The 19,372-nt window shown below is 36.5% G+C and overlaps 1 protein-coding gene across 7 annotated transcripts in view; it reads left to right on the top strand.

Moving 5' to 3' along the window:
* SETD5 (SET domain containing 5) overlaps nucleotides 1–19,372 on the top strand; it is a 109,355-nt gene that overhangs the window by 58,350 nt on the left and 31,633 nt on the right. Inside the window, exons 2-12 of one of the 7 annotated variants that reach the window (XM_012647155.1) lie at nucleotides 4,082–4,141; nucleotides 7,153–7,339; nucleotides 8,148–8,372; nucleotides 11,710–11,902; nucleotides 12,182–12,287; nucleotides 12,614–12,822; nucleotides 13,161–13,219; nucleotides 13,757–13,935; nucleotides 14,853–14,891; nucleotides 18,154–18,396; nucleotides 18,969–19,117. In XM_012647155.1, the coding sequence (XP_012502609.1) occupies nucleotides 11,811–11,902; nucleotides 12,182–12,287; nucleotides 12,614–12,822; nucleotides 13,161–13,219; nucleotides 13,757–13,935; nucleotides 14,853–14,891; nucleotides 18,154–18,396; nucleotides 18,969–19,117 (1,076 nt within the window). In that variant the 5' untranslated portion in view covers nucleotides 4,082–4,141; nucleotides 7,153–7,339; nucleotides 8,148–8,372; nucleotides 11,710–11,810. Of the gene's footprint in view, nucleotides 1–4,081; nucleotides 4,142–7,152; nucleotides 7,340–8,147; nucleotides 8,373–11,662; nucleotides 11,903–12,181; nucleotides 12,288–12,613; nucleotides 12,823–12,926; nucleotides 12,968–13,160; nucleotides 13,220–13,756; nucleotides 13,936–14,852; nucleotides 14,892–18,153; nucleotides 18,397–18,968; nucleotides 19,118–19,372 lie in introns of those variants that run through there. The other 6 variants (XM_012647141.1, XM_012647111.1, XM_012647136.1 and 3 more) reach the window with 6 other exon arrangements.

Here is a 19,372-nt window from a genome sequence, read left to right on the forward strand (position 1 = left end):
GAAGATTTTACTTGGAGGAATTTAAGGTCATCTATGTAAAGTGATTTTTCTGAGGTCATCAAACTATTAATAATTAAATTATAGGCTAGAACTCAAGTTTTCTGACTCCTAATATAGTACTTTTCTTAACATACATTTCTTCTGAGGTAGAAAGCTATATGTCTTGTACATCTGCAGTGTTTTCACTTGAGATATTTGCGTTTGGGGTTGGAGATGAAAGATAAGCATATAATGCTGCTGCCACATTAGTTCTCAAAACAAGTTGGTCATGTAGATAAAATGCAGTCACATATTTATTGCATTTGGAGTGTTCTGTGATTTAAAAATGGAGGGTAAAAATCATCATACCAAAATTTAAAAACCTTCCAATATTATTTCTCCTTTTATTATTTTGTAAAGTAATTAAAAAGAGAAACTGAAGAAGTAGAAGTATTTAAGAAGAAATTCAATTTACATGTATAACAAAATTTTGAGTAATCAGGTTCAGAAATTGAATCTTAAAATTATTGGCTTTTTTTAACCCTTGTTGAGTTTTTTTCTGAAATTTTTTTTCTTAACTGAGTTAAATTTATTCATTTATTGGCCTAGTAAAGATTTTTTTAGTGCTTCATATTCTGTATGTCTGTTAATTTTTATTTAGTAGAATAAATTTAAGAATAGTAGATTAGGCTAAAGATACTGATTTCAGAATATATCTTAGATGCTTATGTTTTTTAGTGAATCCTAGTTTAAGGGTTATTGCTTTCAAAAGGAAATTTAGTTGTTTGTGGCTTCTGGCAAGTTGGAGTTTAGACAACAGATTGGTTGCAGCAGGATCTTTTATTTAGTAAGTGAGAAAAAAATTCTTACAATTTTCTAACAATACCATGTGAACAACCTGATAACAAAACTTCTGAACAAGAAACTAGGCATAGGAGATGAGGATTCTGGTGAGGAATTTTATTTTATTTATTTATTTTTTTGAGACAGGGTCTTACTATTTGTTCAGGCTAGAGTGCTGTGGTGTTACCATAGCTCACTGCAACCTCAAACTCCTGGGCTCAAGCGATCCTTCTGCCTTTGCCTTCCCAGTAGCTGGGACTACAGGTGCACACCACCATGCCCATTTAATTTTTTCTTTTTCTTTTTTCTTTTAGTTAGAGACAGGGTCTTGCTCTTGCACAGGCTGGTCTCAAACTGAGCTCAAGCAGTCCTTCCAAAGTGCTAGGATTACAGGCATGAACCGTCATGCCTGGCCATTATATTTTTAAGTTGGATTCCAAATTAGTAAATTTTGGCTAGTAAGATGAAAATAATCATAGACCCTTCTAGTATGATCTGAAGTAACATTGTTGCCCTTTCAGAAAGTGGGTATCATTACTGTTTAAGCTACATTTTATTTATATCAGCCTAAATGAGAATAGATTTTTTTTCTTTTTTCCTCCAATAGATGTCAATATTTAACATATTGAGTTTTATATAATTTCTCTCTCTCTCTCTCTCTTTTTTTCTTTTTTGTAAAGACAGAGTTTCACTGTGTCACCCAGGCTAGAGTACAGTGGCATCATCATAGCTCACTGCAACCTCAAACTCTGGGCTCAAGGGATCCTCCTGCCTCAGCCTCCTAAATAGCTGGGACTACAGTCAAGAACCACCACACCTGGCTAAGCGTTCTATTTTTTATAGAGACGGGTCAGGTTTTGTCGCTCAGGCTGGTCTGGAACTCCTGGCCTCAAGCGATCCTACCGCCTGGGCCTCCCAAAGTGCTAGAATTACAGACGAGAGCCATGGCGCCTGGCCGAATTTCAAAAATATATAAAATATATCTTTCTGGCCCTGAATTAGTAAGTGTACGTATTTGTCTTTTACTTTGAAATCTCCTAATTGAGTGATAGATTTCAGAGTCTCATGAAGGTTTTCTTATGAGTAAGGAAAATAAGCATATGTAAATAACTTACTGTTAATAAGCTTGGAGAAATATGTTTATAAAAGTAAAAATGCTCTTTTATTTAAAATGTAAAGCCAAAGCAATGAAAAGAAAAAGGACATTTTGAGAAAATGGCTTGTTCTTATATAACAAAATATATACTGTTGTATTTTGTCAGATTCTGAAATTGAGGAAGAGAGATTTGCAGTTCCGATGATTTATGGAGAGAGTTAATCAGAGATTGCTGCTTGGCAGAGTTGATCAGAGATTGCTCCTTGGCTGAGTTGCTGTCTGCATAGGCTGTTAACAATTGTTTCTCTGGCAGCAGATCTTGTTCATCAGGATTGCATCATTTCTGGGAGAATGGCCAAGGTCCACAGCCTCAGCACAAAGACTGTCTGAAGCATATGAGGCCTGTTCTCTTTCTGAAGCGGCACTCCTCTTCCTGCCAGTCCTCTTCACAGGATTACTGAAGCAGACTTGTTCTGAATTTCTTTCATTGGATTGACTATTTATTGGACTCTCGTTTCCCAGCTGCTTCCGGCTCACCTGTATGATGCAATTTCTTCTTCTGAAATCTCTATCGGAATTATTCTTAGAACACTTCTTGTCTTCTCTGAGAGTGACCACACAGATCTTACAGGTCTTGTGCTTTCAGCAAGTCATGTAGAGAAGAGACTGTCAGAATCATAATACAGAGACTATTGACCATTTCTGAACACAATTAAAAAGATAGGGTAAATAAAAAACATTTTTGGTGTGTTCTATATAACATCCTTTTCCCTGGAAGCTGTATATAAATAGTAACTTCTTAAAAGAGCGCTCGGTACCCTAAGACAGGCTGATTCTGTTTCTGAATCGAAGAATTTACTAGTGTTCCTAGAGTCTGATGGATTGTTCTGGAAATAGTTAATAAGTAATTGAAATTCTGATGCATTCATTTCCCCCTACTATGTACTCACATACTTATTTCTCCTTTTCCTCTTGTTCTTTCTTTTTGTTGTTGCTGCTTCTTGATTTACTTTATTCCTTCCTTCCTTTCATATCTTTTGTTTTTGTAATAATTTTGTATATGCTCTTCCTAACCACTTCTTAACAATACTTTATTTTTTAGTTTTTTAAAAATTGGGAATCATAAGACATCAACATAAATAAAGTACATGGCCCTCTAATGCTTGGTAACTGGAATCCCGTAAATGACTCTTTTCATGTTTATGATATATTAACTTTTTATGTGTTAATAACTCATTCTGACTAATGTTAAATTTGACTTTTTAGAGAAAACACTGAAAACTTAAAGGGAACTGATTATTTTTTCCCAAAAGTCCTGGGGCACCTATTTTATTTCCTTTTTGGAGGATAGAAAATTAATTCTAACTCTTTTTGGCCGGCTGCTGTGGCTCACACCTATAATCTTTATCATTCTGGGAAGCTGAAGTGGGAGGATTGCTTCAGCTCAGGAATTCAAGACCAGCCTGAGCAAGAGTGAGACCCTGTCCCTACTAAAAGTAGAGTATAGTGGTGCACACCTGTTGTCCTAGCTACTCAGGAGGCTGAGACAGGATTGCATGAGCCCAGGAGTTTGAGGCTGAGCTGTGACGACGCCATTGCACTCTACCCAGGGCAACAGAGTCTTTGTCTCCTCCTAAAAAGCCTTTTTTTTTTTTTTTTAAAAACATATTTCCACTAAGAAGTTGACCACAAATAGAACTGACTCTCTTTTATCAGTCTTTTTCTGTAGTAGGACAAGAGGATAGATGGCATGAAATGAGGGGGAAGAAAGGAGTAATGTAGATGACAGTAGGCCCTTGTCTGGCTGGAGAGTAAATTTGACATTTGATTAAAGAAATGCGTCTGAATTTGGGAAGGGTTCGGTGGAAAAGAGAAGCACCTCGTAAGAGAGGGAAAACTAGCCAGTAACATAAGTATTTGCCACTTCTTAAGTCAAATAAAGATAATTTCCTTCCTTACCCTTTATTTACTTTCTGGCTCTATGTGAAAATAGGGTATAAAGATCAAAGGACAAAAATTTAGTACTGGATGGAACATAGGATGGTAAAAAAGGCACTATACAGAAATGAAACAAAATTACCGTTACTATATCTGTAGCATTCCATTCTGTGTGTTCATCAATGTTATATCTTCTATACTAATTTGTATCTCAACTTTTTCTAGGTCTTCAGAGCTACTGGCAGATAATTTTGGGGGACTTCATATTCAGAGGTCTATATAAAGGTGACTGACCCAAATAAATCCTTTTAACTTCTTTTTTACTTTTTGCATTTTAATGAATACAGAAATCATATTGTGGTAGTGGTGATCATAATTTACTCAAGCAAGTATTTCTTGATCCTTCTCTATGTGTGAGGCATGGTTCTGGCCATTGGAAATACAGCAGAGGGTAGAACAGACAAAAATCCCTGTCTTTATAGTTTATATTCTGGTAGGAAAAAACAGACAAATTAACAAGTAAAATGTATCTTGAAATTGTTCCACCTAGAGACAGAGTTAATTCTTACCATGTTCTCCAGGACGCATCTCCAAAGTATGTGATAAATTAAAATAACTGGTATAAATATCAAGCTTGTTAAACTACCCTAGGAGTTACCCTAGGAGTCTGTTGCCTTGGTTTATGAAACTAGAATATTATAATAACATGTTGCATATAGATGATCTTTTAAAGGTTCTTCAGTTAACGTTTTAATAGCTACATTTTACACACAGTTATATAGGGAAGGACCTATTCTCAGGATTCTATGAGAAGTATGGATTTATTATCAGAATTTGAATTAAGCATCATTATTATGAAGGCATTATTTAGAATGAGGTGGCCAAGCTAACCTGTTATGATTGCTTTCAGAAGAGTGGAAGGGTCATATAAAATTAGACAGAAGGAAAATGGAAGAATTTATGAAAGAGAAATTCATATTTAACCAAATAATTTCTTAAAGTTATTTATCAACTATCCAAAATAGCTGGCTTGGGACTTCTTTAAGGAATGTAGAAATCATTTATTCATTCATGAAGGAGATAATATCTGAAGTAACTTTTCGATCTTTTCATTTTAAAAATTGCTCTAGGAAAAAATATCAACTATCAACATTTTTTTTTACGGACATATAGTAGTAATGGCCATAACAAAGGGTTTTTAATGGTGTTGAGTGACTTTTTTTTAAGTCCTTCACTGAAACATGATTCAGATTCATTTTACTATTCAGGGGTGGTAGGATCATTATAAGACTTTCTTCTGATTATCTTGTTAGGCAGCTTCTGGGCTTTTTAAAAGAAAATGTGAATTATATGGTGATACTGAAATTAAAGAAAGAATTGTAGCCAGGAGCACCCAGTATTTAACTATGCCCTTTTGGGCTTACATGATAAGTGTTCTCTGTTTTGTCGTCTGTTTTATCATTTGCAGATATTATCCCAATTTCCCAAAGGCTTGAAGATGTACTTCCAAAATGTCTGTTTGGATATATTATTAGGGAAAGGAAACATTTAAGTGTAAGATTGGCCCAAAGGCAGAAAGTTGTATCAGTCACTTCGCTTTTATGAGCTGTGAGGAAGCAGTAGATAAGAAGATTGGGCTTCCTTTGCATTGTAGTCTTCAGTCTAGCTATGTGACACCTCCAGTTGGGTAGGAACAGATGTATTGTCACACCCAGATTTGGAGAGTCCTGGGTCCATTGGTAAGATCTTGTTTTTTCAAGCCTAGAACTACGGTAAACTGCCTAGCTTATAAGCTGTTCTGACATTCTAAATGAATGACACAAAAGTAGTATATTATCTTTATGCGTTCTTCAAAATCTTTACCTAATTCACTATTTGCAGTTAGTTTTCTGATCCACATTAATCTACTTTTGTATCAAAATAAGATTCAAGCATCTCAAGCCATATACCATTTAAAATTCACATTAACCCCCTGGTTGACTCAATCAATATTATGTACTTTCATTCCATTTAGTTTTTTTAGTATTAAGAATTGTTCGATTTTTTTTTTTGGAGGCAGAGGGAATGCCCGCCACCCTACCGCTCCCCCCATTCTGCTGTCTTATTTGTCTCATTATGAATCAATATATCAATCATGACTCTTTTTGTAGTCTTTTTTTTTGCAAAAATCTTTATTAACGTGGTCTTTGACATTCATATTGACTTTATTCCCTCCCACATAAAATGCTTCTGGTTTCATCCTTTTAAATTTTTTTACATTAATATGAAATCAGTAGTGTAAAATTATACATCATATGCCTTTTTCCCTTTGTACCATACCTCCAAATATCTGAAGCCACTTTTGCTTTTTTTTTGACACGTCAGTAGTTTGTGAGTCTTTCTGTCCCTCAGTTACACTGGTTTATGGTCATCAAGTTATCCTCACTGCTTTTCCATACAAAATTCTCTAATCTTTGTCATGAAACGGTTCTCTTTGTGATTTAGTGGTGTGTTTTATGTAGACTATTTTTTTTAGAGCCGTGTTAGTTTTCACAGCAAAATTTAAGTACGGAGATTTCCCACATACCCTCTGCACCCACACATGCACAACCTATCTATGGGTTATGTTTTTGTTCATATGAAGCAGTATATATTACCTCACAAATACAATTGTTAAGATAATTGCATCTTCCCCCAAAATGATAGTTAAAATAAAATCATTTAAAAGAAGGAAGAGAGTGTTCTGTGACAAAAGAAGACAATAAGAAATGGCTGTATCCAATCAAATATAAACAACAATTGATCTCTTTTAATTTGGAAGAAATAACTTTATTGACTACTTGTGAAACTGCATTTATTTGTGACCTAGAAAAAAGTTTAAATGAAGACCTTGAATTATTAAAGAATTTAGGTAAATTATGATATTTCTAATAACCATCCTATATCTTAAAACTTGTTTGATATGCTAGAAAATTTTATTTCATGGGCAATTGTAGAATGGGGGAAATGTGCTTATTAGTGAGCTGGGGGAAGGATATTGCTTTCCTTTGGACTGAAAAGAAAAAAAAATTAAAACATATCAAACATATCAAAAAGTAAACATAATGTTTTGCCACCTCACTTTGTAGAACATTAATGAAATACATAGTAAATATGGGATAATATGGGTGTACTTGTGTTATAATTATCCCTTAAAAAGCCTTGTTCCAGAAAAACAAAAATATTCAGTATCATTTAGCATAAATTTTAAGAACTGTCTGATACTAGGTATTTTACTAGATATTTTACTAGGTATTTTACTTCATTTTTTATGGCAGGATTCCTCATGTCCATAACATGTTGGCTGAGGCTGTGCAGCTCACCCCCACTCTCAGAGTGGTCAGTCTCCATTAATTGGACCCCGTGATTTCCACTCTCTGCTGTGTTGGACGTCATGAGCATTGCAATCCCTCTGGGAGTCACCACATCAGATACATCATATTCAGATATGGCTGCTGGATCAGAGTAAGTGCTACTTCTTAGGTAGTAGGTACATTACCAGTTTGTGTGGAGACAACTTTATTATGGGTAGCTAATAAGATAATGTGTAATATTTTCTTAACCAAAGCCTATCCCACTGTAAATGACACTAGACCTTTCCCTTTTCCCCCATAGAAGCTAGAGGACAAAAGGAATTAGAAGGGGGAGGAAAAGGGCTTTCAGAGAGGGGTTTCTGGATAAATGATGAATAGAATCAAAGTAGTAATTACATTTTCATTTGTTTTGATGGGTGGGAAAGATTAAAGTAGGTGTCACTACCTGCTTCCTCTAGAGTTAATGATTATTCTGATGGAGGGAGATAAGGAGGTGTTCTTTCCTACTGATTTTCCTTGAAGGCCTCTTCCTATGTACTTCCCATTGTTCTAGAGTAAAGGGGCTGAAACTTTATATGGGCGAGTTGCTTAGATCTTCTGATATTTGGGGTAGAAAACATGGAGAGTAGTGTCATCTGTTTTTTATAATATTCATTGCCTAGAAAGAGGACCTTCAATATCAGTGGTACCAAACTTTTTTTTCAGCTAAGAGCAGCTTTAGGAATTCAGAGTTTGTCGAAAAGCCTAATCCCTAAAATAATACTCTCAATTCTTGAAGAATTTAAATGCCAAATGACAATGAAGGTAGGCCTTCATTATACAACTTTATATATTATTCAGTTTTAAAATTTTTAGCCTTTTGTATCCCTTCTCTTTTAAGTTGTCCGAGATTCCCCCTGCTCACAGATTCCCCCTCTTGTCCTTTTACCTCCCTTGTACCCAATCTTCCTTGCTTACAGAAAGGAAGTGGAAGCCCCCTACCTTTCAAGACGAAGTGGCACTACACCAGGATGTGAAAGTCCAGCGAAAGAGACCCAAGGGGCCTAGGGGGCAGCACACCCCCAGAAGCCAAGTCTATTCCAGGCAGTACCAGGGATTAGGGTCTGGGCTGGAAAAATCCTGGTGTTTTGAATATGTTCAGGTCCAGTTCAGACTCTTGATCCCACAGCCACTTCTTGAGTGAGGTGGGTGTTGCTCTAATTCCCGTTTCTCTTGCCATTTTCACGGTCCCTGGGAATTCTTTCCCCTTCAACAAAGCAAAGCAACTGTACCAGAATTCTGGGTTGAACGACATCCTGATTAATAGTGGTTTTCTTCCTTAAAACTGAGAATATTATTAAAGAGCATGTTTATTTATTCATAAAGCCACCTGCCTATAACTTATCTGTTTACTGAGTTCCTTAAAGAGAAAGACTTTTAAAGCTACCCTAAGAAGTAGTATATAATATTCTGGGGTAGTCTAGAATGGAAAGCAGTTTGGAGCTAATTCCCATATAAAAAGGAAGGAGGGTGGGGGATGGGGAATGGTGAATTGTTTTCCTTCTAGAGCTTTTTTTCTTGTTTTCTTTTGTTTTTATTTTTTTGCATGCCAAAGAGATTTGGTTATACCAATGGCTGAGACTTCTGATTTACAGCTATTTCCCCAGATAAAGTATTTAAAAATCTTCCTGTGTTAGTATGTAGCCCAGTTGTATAGTGTATATGGATTTTTATTAAGTCAGCTACTAACTTGCTACTATATGGATTAACTAATAAACTATGTCGATAGACAGCATTAACATTTATCAGAAATTTCAACAAAGGTTAAACCATTAAGTTTGTTATTTGTAGATAAGAGAAAGATCCAAAGTAGTTATTCTTATAACTGATATTTTTCTCAAAGTGTAGAGATGACTGCCTATAAATGTTGCTAGGGAATCCAGGAGTTATTACAGAAACAAAAATACTTCTGGTCTACAGATTTGACCGTAGTGTCTAAGCACCAGCATATTTTAGGATTTCCTGAAACATTTTCATCCATAATCTCCAGATAGATTTCTGATAACTGTAGTTACAACTAATTACACAGTTACTCCCTTAGTATTCCTACAAAGGGACAGAATGTCAATAACCAGCTTATATACCCTTCTGTTAAATTATGACTGATATTTGTTAATGTTTCATTGTGCCTATATGCACTGTTCTAGGCACTTTAAGCTTAAACCTGGTATTAAGTGCAGCATACTCATCTAAGTAAAAGACTCAGACCTTACCTCATGGGATTTTAAATCCGATGGCAATATGCATTTTAAAAATTATTTATGAAAAACTTATAGATGTAACAAAGAAGCAAAGATTTTTCTGGGTTTCCAACTCTACCATAACAGAATTTCAGGAATTTTCCAAGAGGTGGCATGATAGGAGGTTGCATATTGTCCTTAGAACACAATTGGTGGAGTATATCTATCGTGAGGCTGGTTTCTGTATATGTGCCCAACTGTCATAGCAATTCAATTATAGGAGAAAAAAGGCTGTAATTACATCTGCATAAAGTACTTGGCTAATAAAGAGATGTAATTTCAATACTCCAGGTTTTTAATCCATATTTTAAAATACAGATAAGAACCGATATATATGTCAAAGAATATTCTAGGAAATTCTGTAGGTACCTGTAAGCATCTTACTATGAATTTAATCAATAACCAATATGGAAGTTGCAACCAATATTGAAATTTCTTCATCAAAAGATGTGAGTTTAAATTTTAGATTTGGCATGCATAGCAATATATTAAATGCTGTGCTTGACGAGAAAGTATTGTGTAGTGTGATGGCCTGTTAACCTCCACAATATACATTTTATTTTTATTCCCTAGACTTGCACATGAAGTGCATATGTTCATATTTACCCGTTTGGAGATGGGTAAGATACAACCAACATAGCTCCATCTCCATGGCCATCTTTTATTTCATGCAACTTTCCTCCCCCCCCACCCCGTCCAAAAAAAAAAATCCATTTCTAATAAACAGCTGTCATGTTTCACCCCATGTGTTCAGTCGTACAAAATCTCCTATATAAAATATGTACAGCTCTTTGGAATACTTGTTTATCTAGTAATGTACCTAGTAAGTTAACAATGTATAAATGTATTATTTTCTTTTAACTGTCCATCATAGAAACTAAATTATATCTTCATTTTATTAATGCTCGTCTGCCTTTGGTTTCATTTAGGAAACCTCACCTGTTTCCTAATACTCAGAGATGATTGCCTCTCAGTGAGCCATATTCAGATCATCTTTTTCTCAAGAATACTGACCTGCATTCTTGATGTGCCCCCCCCAATACCCATTTTACAGACACTCTTAAATAATAAAATGCATGCATCTCACTAACAGAGAATACTTTCCTCTGTCTAAAGTTCTTCTTCACCTAGAAATTACCTTTGCTGTTATTAATAAGATCCCTTCTCACAGTTTTGGAGCCTATAACTGGGTGAGTTGGATACATATCTCAGAATTTTCTCTTATCCCTCACTTCTCAGCTGACACTGCACCACGTTGAACTGCATACTTTATTCCTGCCAAGTACTGTGTACCGTATATCTTTAAGCAGGAAAAGTGTCTGTTATTTGAGGCAAACAATATGCATTATTTGATTCCCTAGACGACCCACTGATCTCTCTGGTTGAGTTATACTAGTCCTTAGAGTTTCTAATTTGTGAATCTTTCTTCTAATTAATATAAATTGCAGTAATCCATTATTCAGTTCTGCAAGATCATAAAATTACATTTTTTAATTATCCTTCAAAATTCCCCCAAACCTAACCAGGTAACAGTCAGAGTTAAAGTTCCTTCTTCCTTTATCCTTTGCCACCTATGCCTTTTTTAAAATCAAGTAAAGGCATATATTAAGTTTCTAAATTTGAATACATTTATAATTCTTCTATAATTAATAAATTCTGTTTGAATAGTTTGTTTTCCACTCAGTGAGGGTACAAAAAGATAGTAAGCCAAGCTTCTCACTAAGCCTGGTTAATAAAAGTCTCAAATAATTTTCTTTAAAGATAGAATATTATCCTGGTTTCCAAACCAAGAGCAAGAAAAAAGAGTATACATAGGCTTTGAAGTCAGACAGACTTTGTTTCAAATTCTGGCTCTGTAAGTTTGTGACCTTGGGGAAGTCAGGTAATTTTACCACCTCAACTTCCCCCTCTTTAAAAATGGGGTGTTATTTGCCATGTTTAGTGGTTACATAAATTGAAGAGTATATATAAAGCACCTACCAAATAATGGGTGATCCAAAATGTTAGCTGCTACTACTGTTACTGTCACTAGACTAATATAACTTTCAAGCTCAGTTTTGATTATTTTGAAATTCTTTGGTATTACCATGCAGCTGTTAAATAATTGTGTCCTTGATATGCTTGCATGTCATTGGTTGATGAGAAATTATTACTCTAATATTTGAAAGGTGTTTGGGGGTTCGTCAAGATGAGAGGTGTGATAAATATAAGATGCTATTGTTTTTACCTGTACTTTCTTCAGGGTATCCTGTCTTGGTAGTGAATGGAAGAGGGCCTGGTCCCTGGGGCAGTGCAGAAGGCACTTTCATCATCTCACTCACTGCAAATGTCATGTGAGGTTTCATGGAAGTATTAAGAGATCCAATTAAGAAGAATAGTTCTGAGTCTAAACCAGCCCAGAGTGGCTTCTCTAGGGGAAACTCCCCGCTCAGCTGGTACGTTTGTGTTTGTCATTAGGGACACCTTGTATCCCAGGTACCTGCCTTGAGACATCTGCCTGTACTGGCTTCATGTTACACACGAATCCACATTTAACACTCCTACTGTTATTTATAGGCTTAGTTATGTTAATCAGATTGTTTCACTGAGTTCTTTCTCTTATTCTAGTGGCTGGTGGTTGTGTAAAGAGGAGGGATTAGAATGGGAAGTGAAGTGTTAGCTTAAGGGAAGATTAGGTGTTATGCTATCATGCGTTGCTTTTCGCCTTTGTGCAGCCCTGAATCTGTGGAGGCTAGTCCAGCAGTTAATGAGAAGAGCGTGTATTCCACTCATAATTATGGGACCACACAGAGGCATGGGTGTCGAGGACTGCCTTATGCTGTGAGTATGCATTTGTTTCTCTGCAGAGCAGTGATCTTCCTGGAGTGTAATCCATTCTTATACATTGTGACTTTCTTGAAATGTTTATATGCAGCATGACGAAGTTGCCCCTTTTGCACTTCCCTGCCTCCAGCGGACGTCTAGCCCTGCATCATTGTTCTTGTTTTTATGTCCCAGTTGACCTTGGCATTTTGTTTTATCACTTTCCTGGTTGAAGCCAAAAAACAAAGGGTACTACTTTCTTCTTTCTTTCCATATGTACCATACTTTAGGGGAGAGAGGGGCCAGTGTTTGGACACTGTTGATTTAAAAAATCTTATTTTCAGGATCATAATTACGGAGCCCCTCCTCCTCCGACACCTCCTGCTTCTCCCCCTGTCCAGACGATCATCCCTCGTTCTGACCTGAATGGCCTGCCGTCGCCCGTAGAGGAACGCTGTGGAGACAGCCCGAACTCTGAAGGAGAGACTGTTCCTACCTGGTGTCCTTGTGGTCTTTCTCAGGATGGCTTCCTTCTCAACTGTGACAAGTGCAGGTAAGATCCTGTTCCATCTAAATTCAAGTCTGGGTTGCTGGGATTAGGGTTTCTTATTAGTAGGGAAAAGCTCAAAGTATTCTTTCTTGTGTTTGTTAATGTAGATGATTCCTTAGTGCTCCTTGGCTCGAATTCTCTGCACTAGGTGAGAATTGCTGACAACAAGGAATGAGAGATTGATGTTAAAGCTATTGAATTTGATATGAAATTTAATGTCCTGGAAACATTTGGTAGGTGGGAGGGAGGGGGTAGAATATGCAGAGACACTTCGCCCATGCGTGCTTTGATATGCTGCATGCTGTTGAAAGGACTACTTTAAGTTTATTTTCCCTCTTTAGGGGAATGAGCAGGGGGAAGGTTATTAGACTTCATCGGCGGAAGCAGGACAACATATCAGGTGAGTAGAAGATGGATTAGGCCCACATTTTGACATATAAATATTTTGTGATTTACATGTTCAGCTCAAGAACCCCTCTTAGGAGTTTCCATGTTCCCCACCTCTTTTCATAAAAAAAGATAGAAGTCCTCTCAAGACCACTGTATAGTTTTCTTGTAGTAAGCTAAATGTTATCTGGAAACAGCATTTAGCCCTATAGCAATCAAGGTATTCCTTGTGAACACACAAAAAAATGGATCCCTTTTTTAAAACTTAACCAGTCTCAGATAGTTACAGATTAAGGCAAAGGAGTTGAGGGACAGAATATAAGGGGAGAAATACATACAATGCAGAACAGGGTTTATATGCTTAATGCCAGTAATATAGATAGTATCTTGTTTGCATAAGAAAGATGGGTATTTATGTTGCTTTACAGATGATAGAGTTAATAATGGAAGTAATGACTTAACTGGATATGAGGCACACCTAAAGAAATAAACTGCTTTTAGCATACTTTCAGGCTCTTAGTGCCTGAACTGTGAAATCACTTTTTTTCAGGTGGGGATAGCAGTGCAACAGAAAGCTGGGATGAGGAGCTTTCTCCTTCCACTGTGTTGTATACAGCAACACAGCACACACCTACAAGCATCACCTTAACTGTTCGAAGAACCAAACCCAAGAAGCGGAAAAAGAGTCCAGAAAAGGGTCGTGCGGCACCAAAGACGAAGAAAATTAAGGTATGAAGGGTAAAACTGTCTTAAATAGCAATATGTCTGGAATAGCTCAAATTTCGGAGCAAAAACACACCAAAATTCTTTTAAGACGTTTGATCCAGATGTTTGAAGGGCCACTTTGGCTCTACTTGCAAAAATCAGCTAATTTGTGTTATGTACATATAGACCAACCTCTCTTCTACCACACCATATCATCACCACTGGCTCAAAGTTTCTTCTCAGGCCCCCATCCCAGGTATGCCTGTATGTGTTGCAGCCTCAAGTCTAGGCTTCCACTATCCTTACAGTATCCCCACCTCTCAACCCCAAAGCACAGCCTGAAATTCTTGTCCTGGTTACATGCCTCATGTCTTTGGGTTGATTGTTTTTCCTTGTTTGAAAAAACAAAAATCGGGAAACATCTCTTGAATGATCTAGGCTTCCTCAGTGTCGTGGTCACTTTCCTGTATTCTCAGCAAAACAGTCTCCGGGAGAAACCTCTTCTGGTTCGTGTTCTTTCTTCCCCATCACAGCAATTCTGTTGCTTCTAGGTGACTTGCCCACCCCTTGTTAAGGGGATTGGTCTTTGTTTCCTTCTTAGTTTCAAAACTGGTAAATCTGCAACCTTACTTAAAGTTTTTTATTTACTTTTTCTCTTAGTATCAGGAGTGCATATAGGATTTAAGTGATGCATGCTCTTCCCTGTTAATTACTTTTTAGCTCCACAATAGAAAGTATTAAAATTAGTCTCAGAGTTCATTGGCTTTGAGCTTACCCCTATTCTTGATAATAGTTTGGGGAATTCTACTGTATTTGTTACCTAGAGAAAAGGGGACAGAATAGAACACTAGTTTGTGCCTTAGTTTTAGTCTCAGATAGGTATAACTATCATTCTTGGTACCAAGTTTTGTTTGTTCTACTTGTTTTCCTCTTTGGGATAGGCATTTCGAGAGGGATCCCGGAAGTCCTTGCGGATGAAGGTAAGGGGTAACCTATTGTGATCTTGCATTTTGGTCAGCTTCTTTCCTGACATTGATGGTCTGGGAATCTTGGACTCTGGTTTTCATTAGTTTGTAGTTGTTGCCATTCAGTTATTCACAGAGCTTTTCTCCAAAGTAGATTTCTCGCCCATTTTCTGAAATATTTTCCCTTTCTGTGATCCACTTTCATTTATTGGTTTTTCATTAGCTGCTTTTCTGTGGGGTAAGTGACATTTGCCAAACAAAATGAGGCTGATGTGCCCTGTTGCTGCTATTGTGCTCAACCTTGGAGTAAGGTTTTTCTGATAATAATGTAGGAGGATCTCTTGTGCAACCACCCTAGTACCATGTGGGCTTTAATTGCCAGTTGGAAGGATAAATCTCATCATCAGGAAAGTTGCATTATTGACAGGAATTAACTGTTTTCTCTTGGCATACTTATTTGGAGGAGAAGATTCAGGAGATGCTAGTGTGTTTCTTTTCTTCAGTTATCAAATAATAGAGCTTATGAGGCATGATTTTGTAAAGAGTTTGGAGAATAGTGTACAATGGTTTAAAAGAACTTTTAGGTGCTGGTTGATTAAAAACAGAGTTTGCCAAAAGGAGATTTGATTATACTGTCTAGGTGTCATCCTTTACCTGTGGATGTATTGGTACAGCATACCTCCCAAGTCACTACATACGGCTTCAAAGCATTTAATGAGAAATAAGTTGTAGTTTAATTCCATAAGTATTTGTATTCCTAAATGTGTAAATAGGACCTTTTCTATTGACTGTTATGTGACATAAACATTAAAATCTTTAATGAGGATAAGCTTTATTTGGATTATATTTATGTGAAGCACCATTATGACTGATGTTATCAAAGATTATAGGTGGCATTTTATCTGAAGTTTGAAGTCCTCACCTTATATCTCTCTATAAACGGACTTGCACAAACCTGTAAAAGAGCTAGGAGAAGACTTAGAGCCACAGAGTATCATGGGCCTGGGCGTATCTTGGAACACAAACTAATAATTTCTTTGCTAGATCCACCTCCCACAAGTGGCCAAGTTTGTTTTAACTGCCCCTTTATTTTTGTTTCATTTTCTTAGAGGGGCTCTTAAATAGACTTTGGAGGCAGCCATAACCCTGATCCTGGCTGATAGGCCCCTGTCTCTTATCAGCCAACTATTGTAACTTACCTCCAGAAGTTTGAGATCTTTTTGAAGCTATAGACTGGCTCCCCCAAAAAACATATAAACCCCAAACTTTGCTTACAGTTTCAAGAAGTTGACAGCCCCACAGGTGTGTTAAAATTTAGACAGAAAAGAAAAATATTATAGGTGATTCTGCTGGAGTAAAAGAAAAATACTAATTGTTTTGTGTTTCATCTTAATAACTTTAAATCGAGTTATAAATTTTATTCTCAGAATTACTAGTAAGAACTCCCCCAAAGATCCAAGTGGGAGCCATAAGAATGGGAAAATTTTATCATTTGGATTTCTAATTCCAAAGCCAAGAGCTTCCCTACTGGAGACTTAATTCTAAACCCAGATTTCTCAGCCTTGACACTGTTGAAATTTTGGATGAAATAATTCTGTATTGTGAGGAGAACTGTCCTTTGCATTGGTCTAGCAACAGGATATTTGGTGTCTACCCACTAGGTACCAGTAACACACATTCAATTGTGGTAATCAAAAATGCCTTTAGATATTACAAATGTCTCTTGAGGGCAAAATTGCCCTTTATTCAGAACTACCTTAAACCCACTGAGGTGAAGTCTCCAGTGCCCGGAAGGATGGGACAGCAGCAAAGTAAACTCACGTTGATATTAGTGAACAATTGCTAATACTGTGGCAAAGACTTCCAGAATATAGTAAGTTTATCAGGTCATAAGTTTAGTGATCACTACTAGATACTTAAAGCTGGAAATACTGTTTGGGCACCCCTAATCCCTAGTCTGTAAGCACCCTTCAGTCTAAGGTTTTACACAATTCTTTTGCTCAACTGCTATTGACAACATCAAGCAGCAGGTGATATTTATTGTATTCTCAATGTTGACTTTAGGTGTTTCTTAGACCCCTTTGTTTATTGTTTAGTCTTTTGGACTATAATGAGAAATGTAGAAAAGAATGGTGTTAATTTTTTTCTTTCATTTTCCTATTCCTTGGGGAAAGGATGGTAGACAACAATCAGTAAAGAACAGTGAAACAAGTGGTGAAAGAAAGCAGTTGTTAAAATAGACATCAGTGTTTACCATTCATGGAAAGTATATTTAATTTTGTTATGCCTGTTTTTACAAGTTTACTGTGGACATGGATTTTTAAGTAGCGTGGTACTACAATGTCTTCCTTCAAATCATCACTAGCATGACATCATCACTGTCAATGTTTGTTTGATTCTGATGGCACCTTATAAATCTTGAACACCCTGGAGGAGAACATGTGTTAGGCTTAAGTTGTGTCTCTGTAGATCAAGCACTGTCTGTTTAGGATGCTGTTTCTCACGTGTAATAATCTTTTCTCAGTACTGTCCCCATGGAGGGCAATGGTTTTCCTAAAGGAGTATTATAGCAAAGTACCTCTTAAACATTTTCTATATTCTCCCTACCCACTCCTCTCCCCTCACTTCCTCTTTTCACATTATTTAGAATGCGACAATTCAAATTGCTGAAAACAGTGTGTTAGAACGATATACTCCAAAATACTTTTTATATTTAGATTATTATTTGATTGATTGGGGTCACAGGTATATTTAAAATGAACACCTATTAAATTAAAATGAAAATAAGAAGTGACACAAAAACAATCATGCTCCTGGAAAGTAGTAATACTAGTTTACAGTAGCACAGGTATTGAATAAGTATTGAAATTTTAAGTAGTTTGATGATTTGAGGTCTCTACCATTCATTTTTATGAAGATTTTCTTATTAACTTGATGTCAGTCTTCTCATGAGAACAAAATTGATTTTTATGACTTAAAAATGGTCATTAAAATCGATGATGGGATGGAACTATGATCCATATTAATTTCTCACTGAATAAATGGAGAAACTGAGCTTCCGCATTTAAAGAAGTTGTCCAAGATCTCACCTCTCATTGGTAACAAAACTATGACAGAAGCCAGATGCCCTGACTCCCAGTCCATTACTCTTACGTCATACCAACTGCCAAGTGAAAACAAATTTTCTCTGGAAGCTCAGCTTGTTGCCCCACCCCTCCCCGACCCCCCTTGTTTATGCCTGGACTCTGCTAACCTACCCGACCTTTGTTCTCTACAGAATTCTCCCTCTGAAGCACAGAATTTAGATGAGAATACAACTGAGGGCTGGGAAAATCGTATAAGACTATGGACTGATCAGTATGAAGAAGCTTTCACTAATCAGTACAGTGCAGATGTACAGAACGCCCTTGAACAACATCTACATTCTAGCAAAGAATTTGTGGGCAAACCTGCAATTTTAGACACTATTAATAAGACTGAATTGGCCTGTAATAATACAGTTATTGGTTCCCAAATGCAGGTAAGGACCAAAGGGTTAAAGACTCTATGTAAGTAGTTGAGATTTTAAAAACCAAGAAAGGAGGGCAGGGATTGGAATTACTGTTTCTTCCAAATGTACAAGGCCAAGGCCTTAGAATAACAAATTAGCCAGCTGTTGATCATCTTTAACCAAAAGTAGGTTATATTAACTGGAAACTGTCTGGATATATATTTTTTAACTATCTTTATTAATCAAAAATAGATGAATTAGGGTGGGAAATTTTATACAGCCTCGGGAATTACGTAAGATTTATAAAAAGCTAAATGTGTTCTTTCTTGTTCTTATATTAGACATAGAGCCACTAAAATCTTAATCATGTATTTTTCCTTGATCTTTTCTTGCCTTTTCTGGGGTGGTAGGTTCACTAGGATGGAGCATGTTTTCTAGAAAAATTGAGCTTATATCATTCAAAATTATCTGATCATTTATCTAAATAACATACAGATAAAATCTGAAAATGTTGGTGACATTTTTTAAATTGTGAAATAATTTTGTGTGTCTACTAAGCTGCTATTGCCGTTGTTTAATGTTACTACTCTGGTTTTATTCAGTTACAGCTGGGAAGAGTCACTCGTGTTCAAAAGCACCGGAAGATCTTGAGGGCCGCAAGAGATTTGGCTTTAGACACTCTTATAATAGAGTATCGCGGGAAAGTCATGTTACGACAGCAATTTGAGGTCAATGGGCATTTCTTCAAAAAGTAAGAACATAATTCATTGAGCAGTAAGGGCTAACGTGGACCTGGCTGGCCAGCGTTGTTATAAAAATCATCCTGTTTGATAGGATGCTCTTGGGAAAAAGATTACAACTCAAATAAGTTCATGCCTGTCTGCTGTTTGTAGAGAAGTGCAAATAAATCTGCAAATTGTTTAATGTATGAAGTGGTGATGACTCCTTTCCAAAGCCAAGCATTCCTTGCTTTGTGTTTGTTCTTTAATCAAAAGCAGACAAGCAT

Source organism: Propithecus coquereli, unplaced genomic scaffold, assembly GCF_000956105.1.
Source record: "Propithecus coquereli isolate 6110/MARCELLA unplaced genomic scaffold, Pcoq_1.0 Scaffold107, whole genome shotgun sequence".
NCBI classification, from domain to species: Eukaryota; Metazoa; Chordata; class Mammalia; order Primates; family Indriidae; genus Propithecus; species Propithecus coquereli.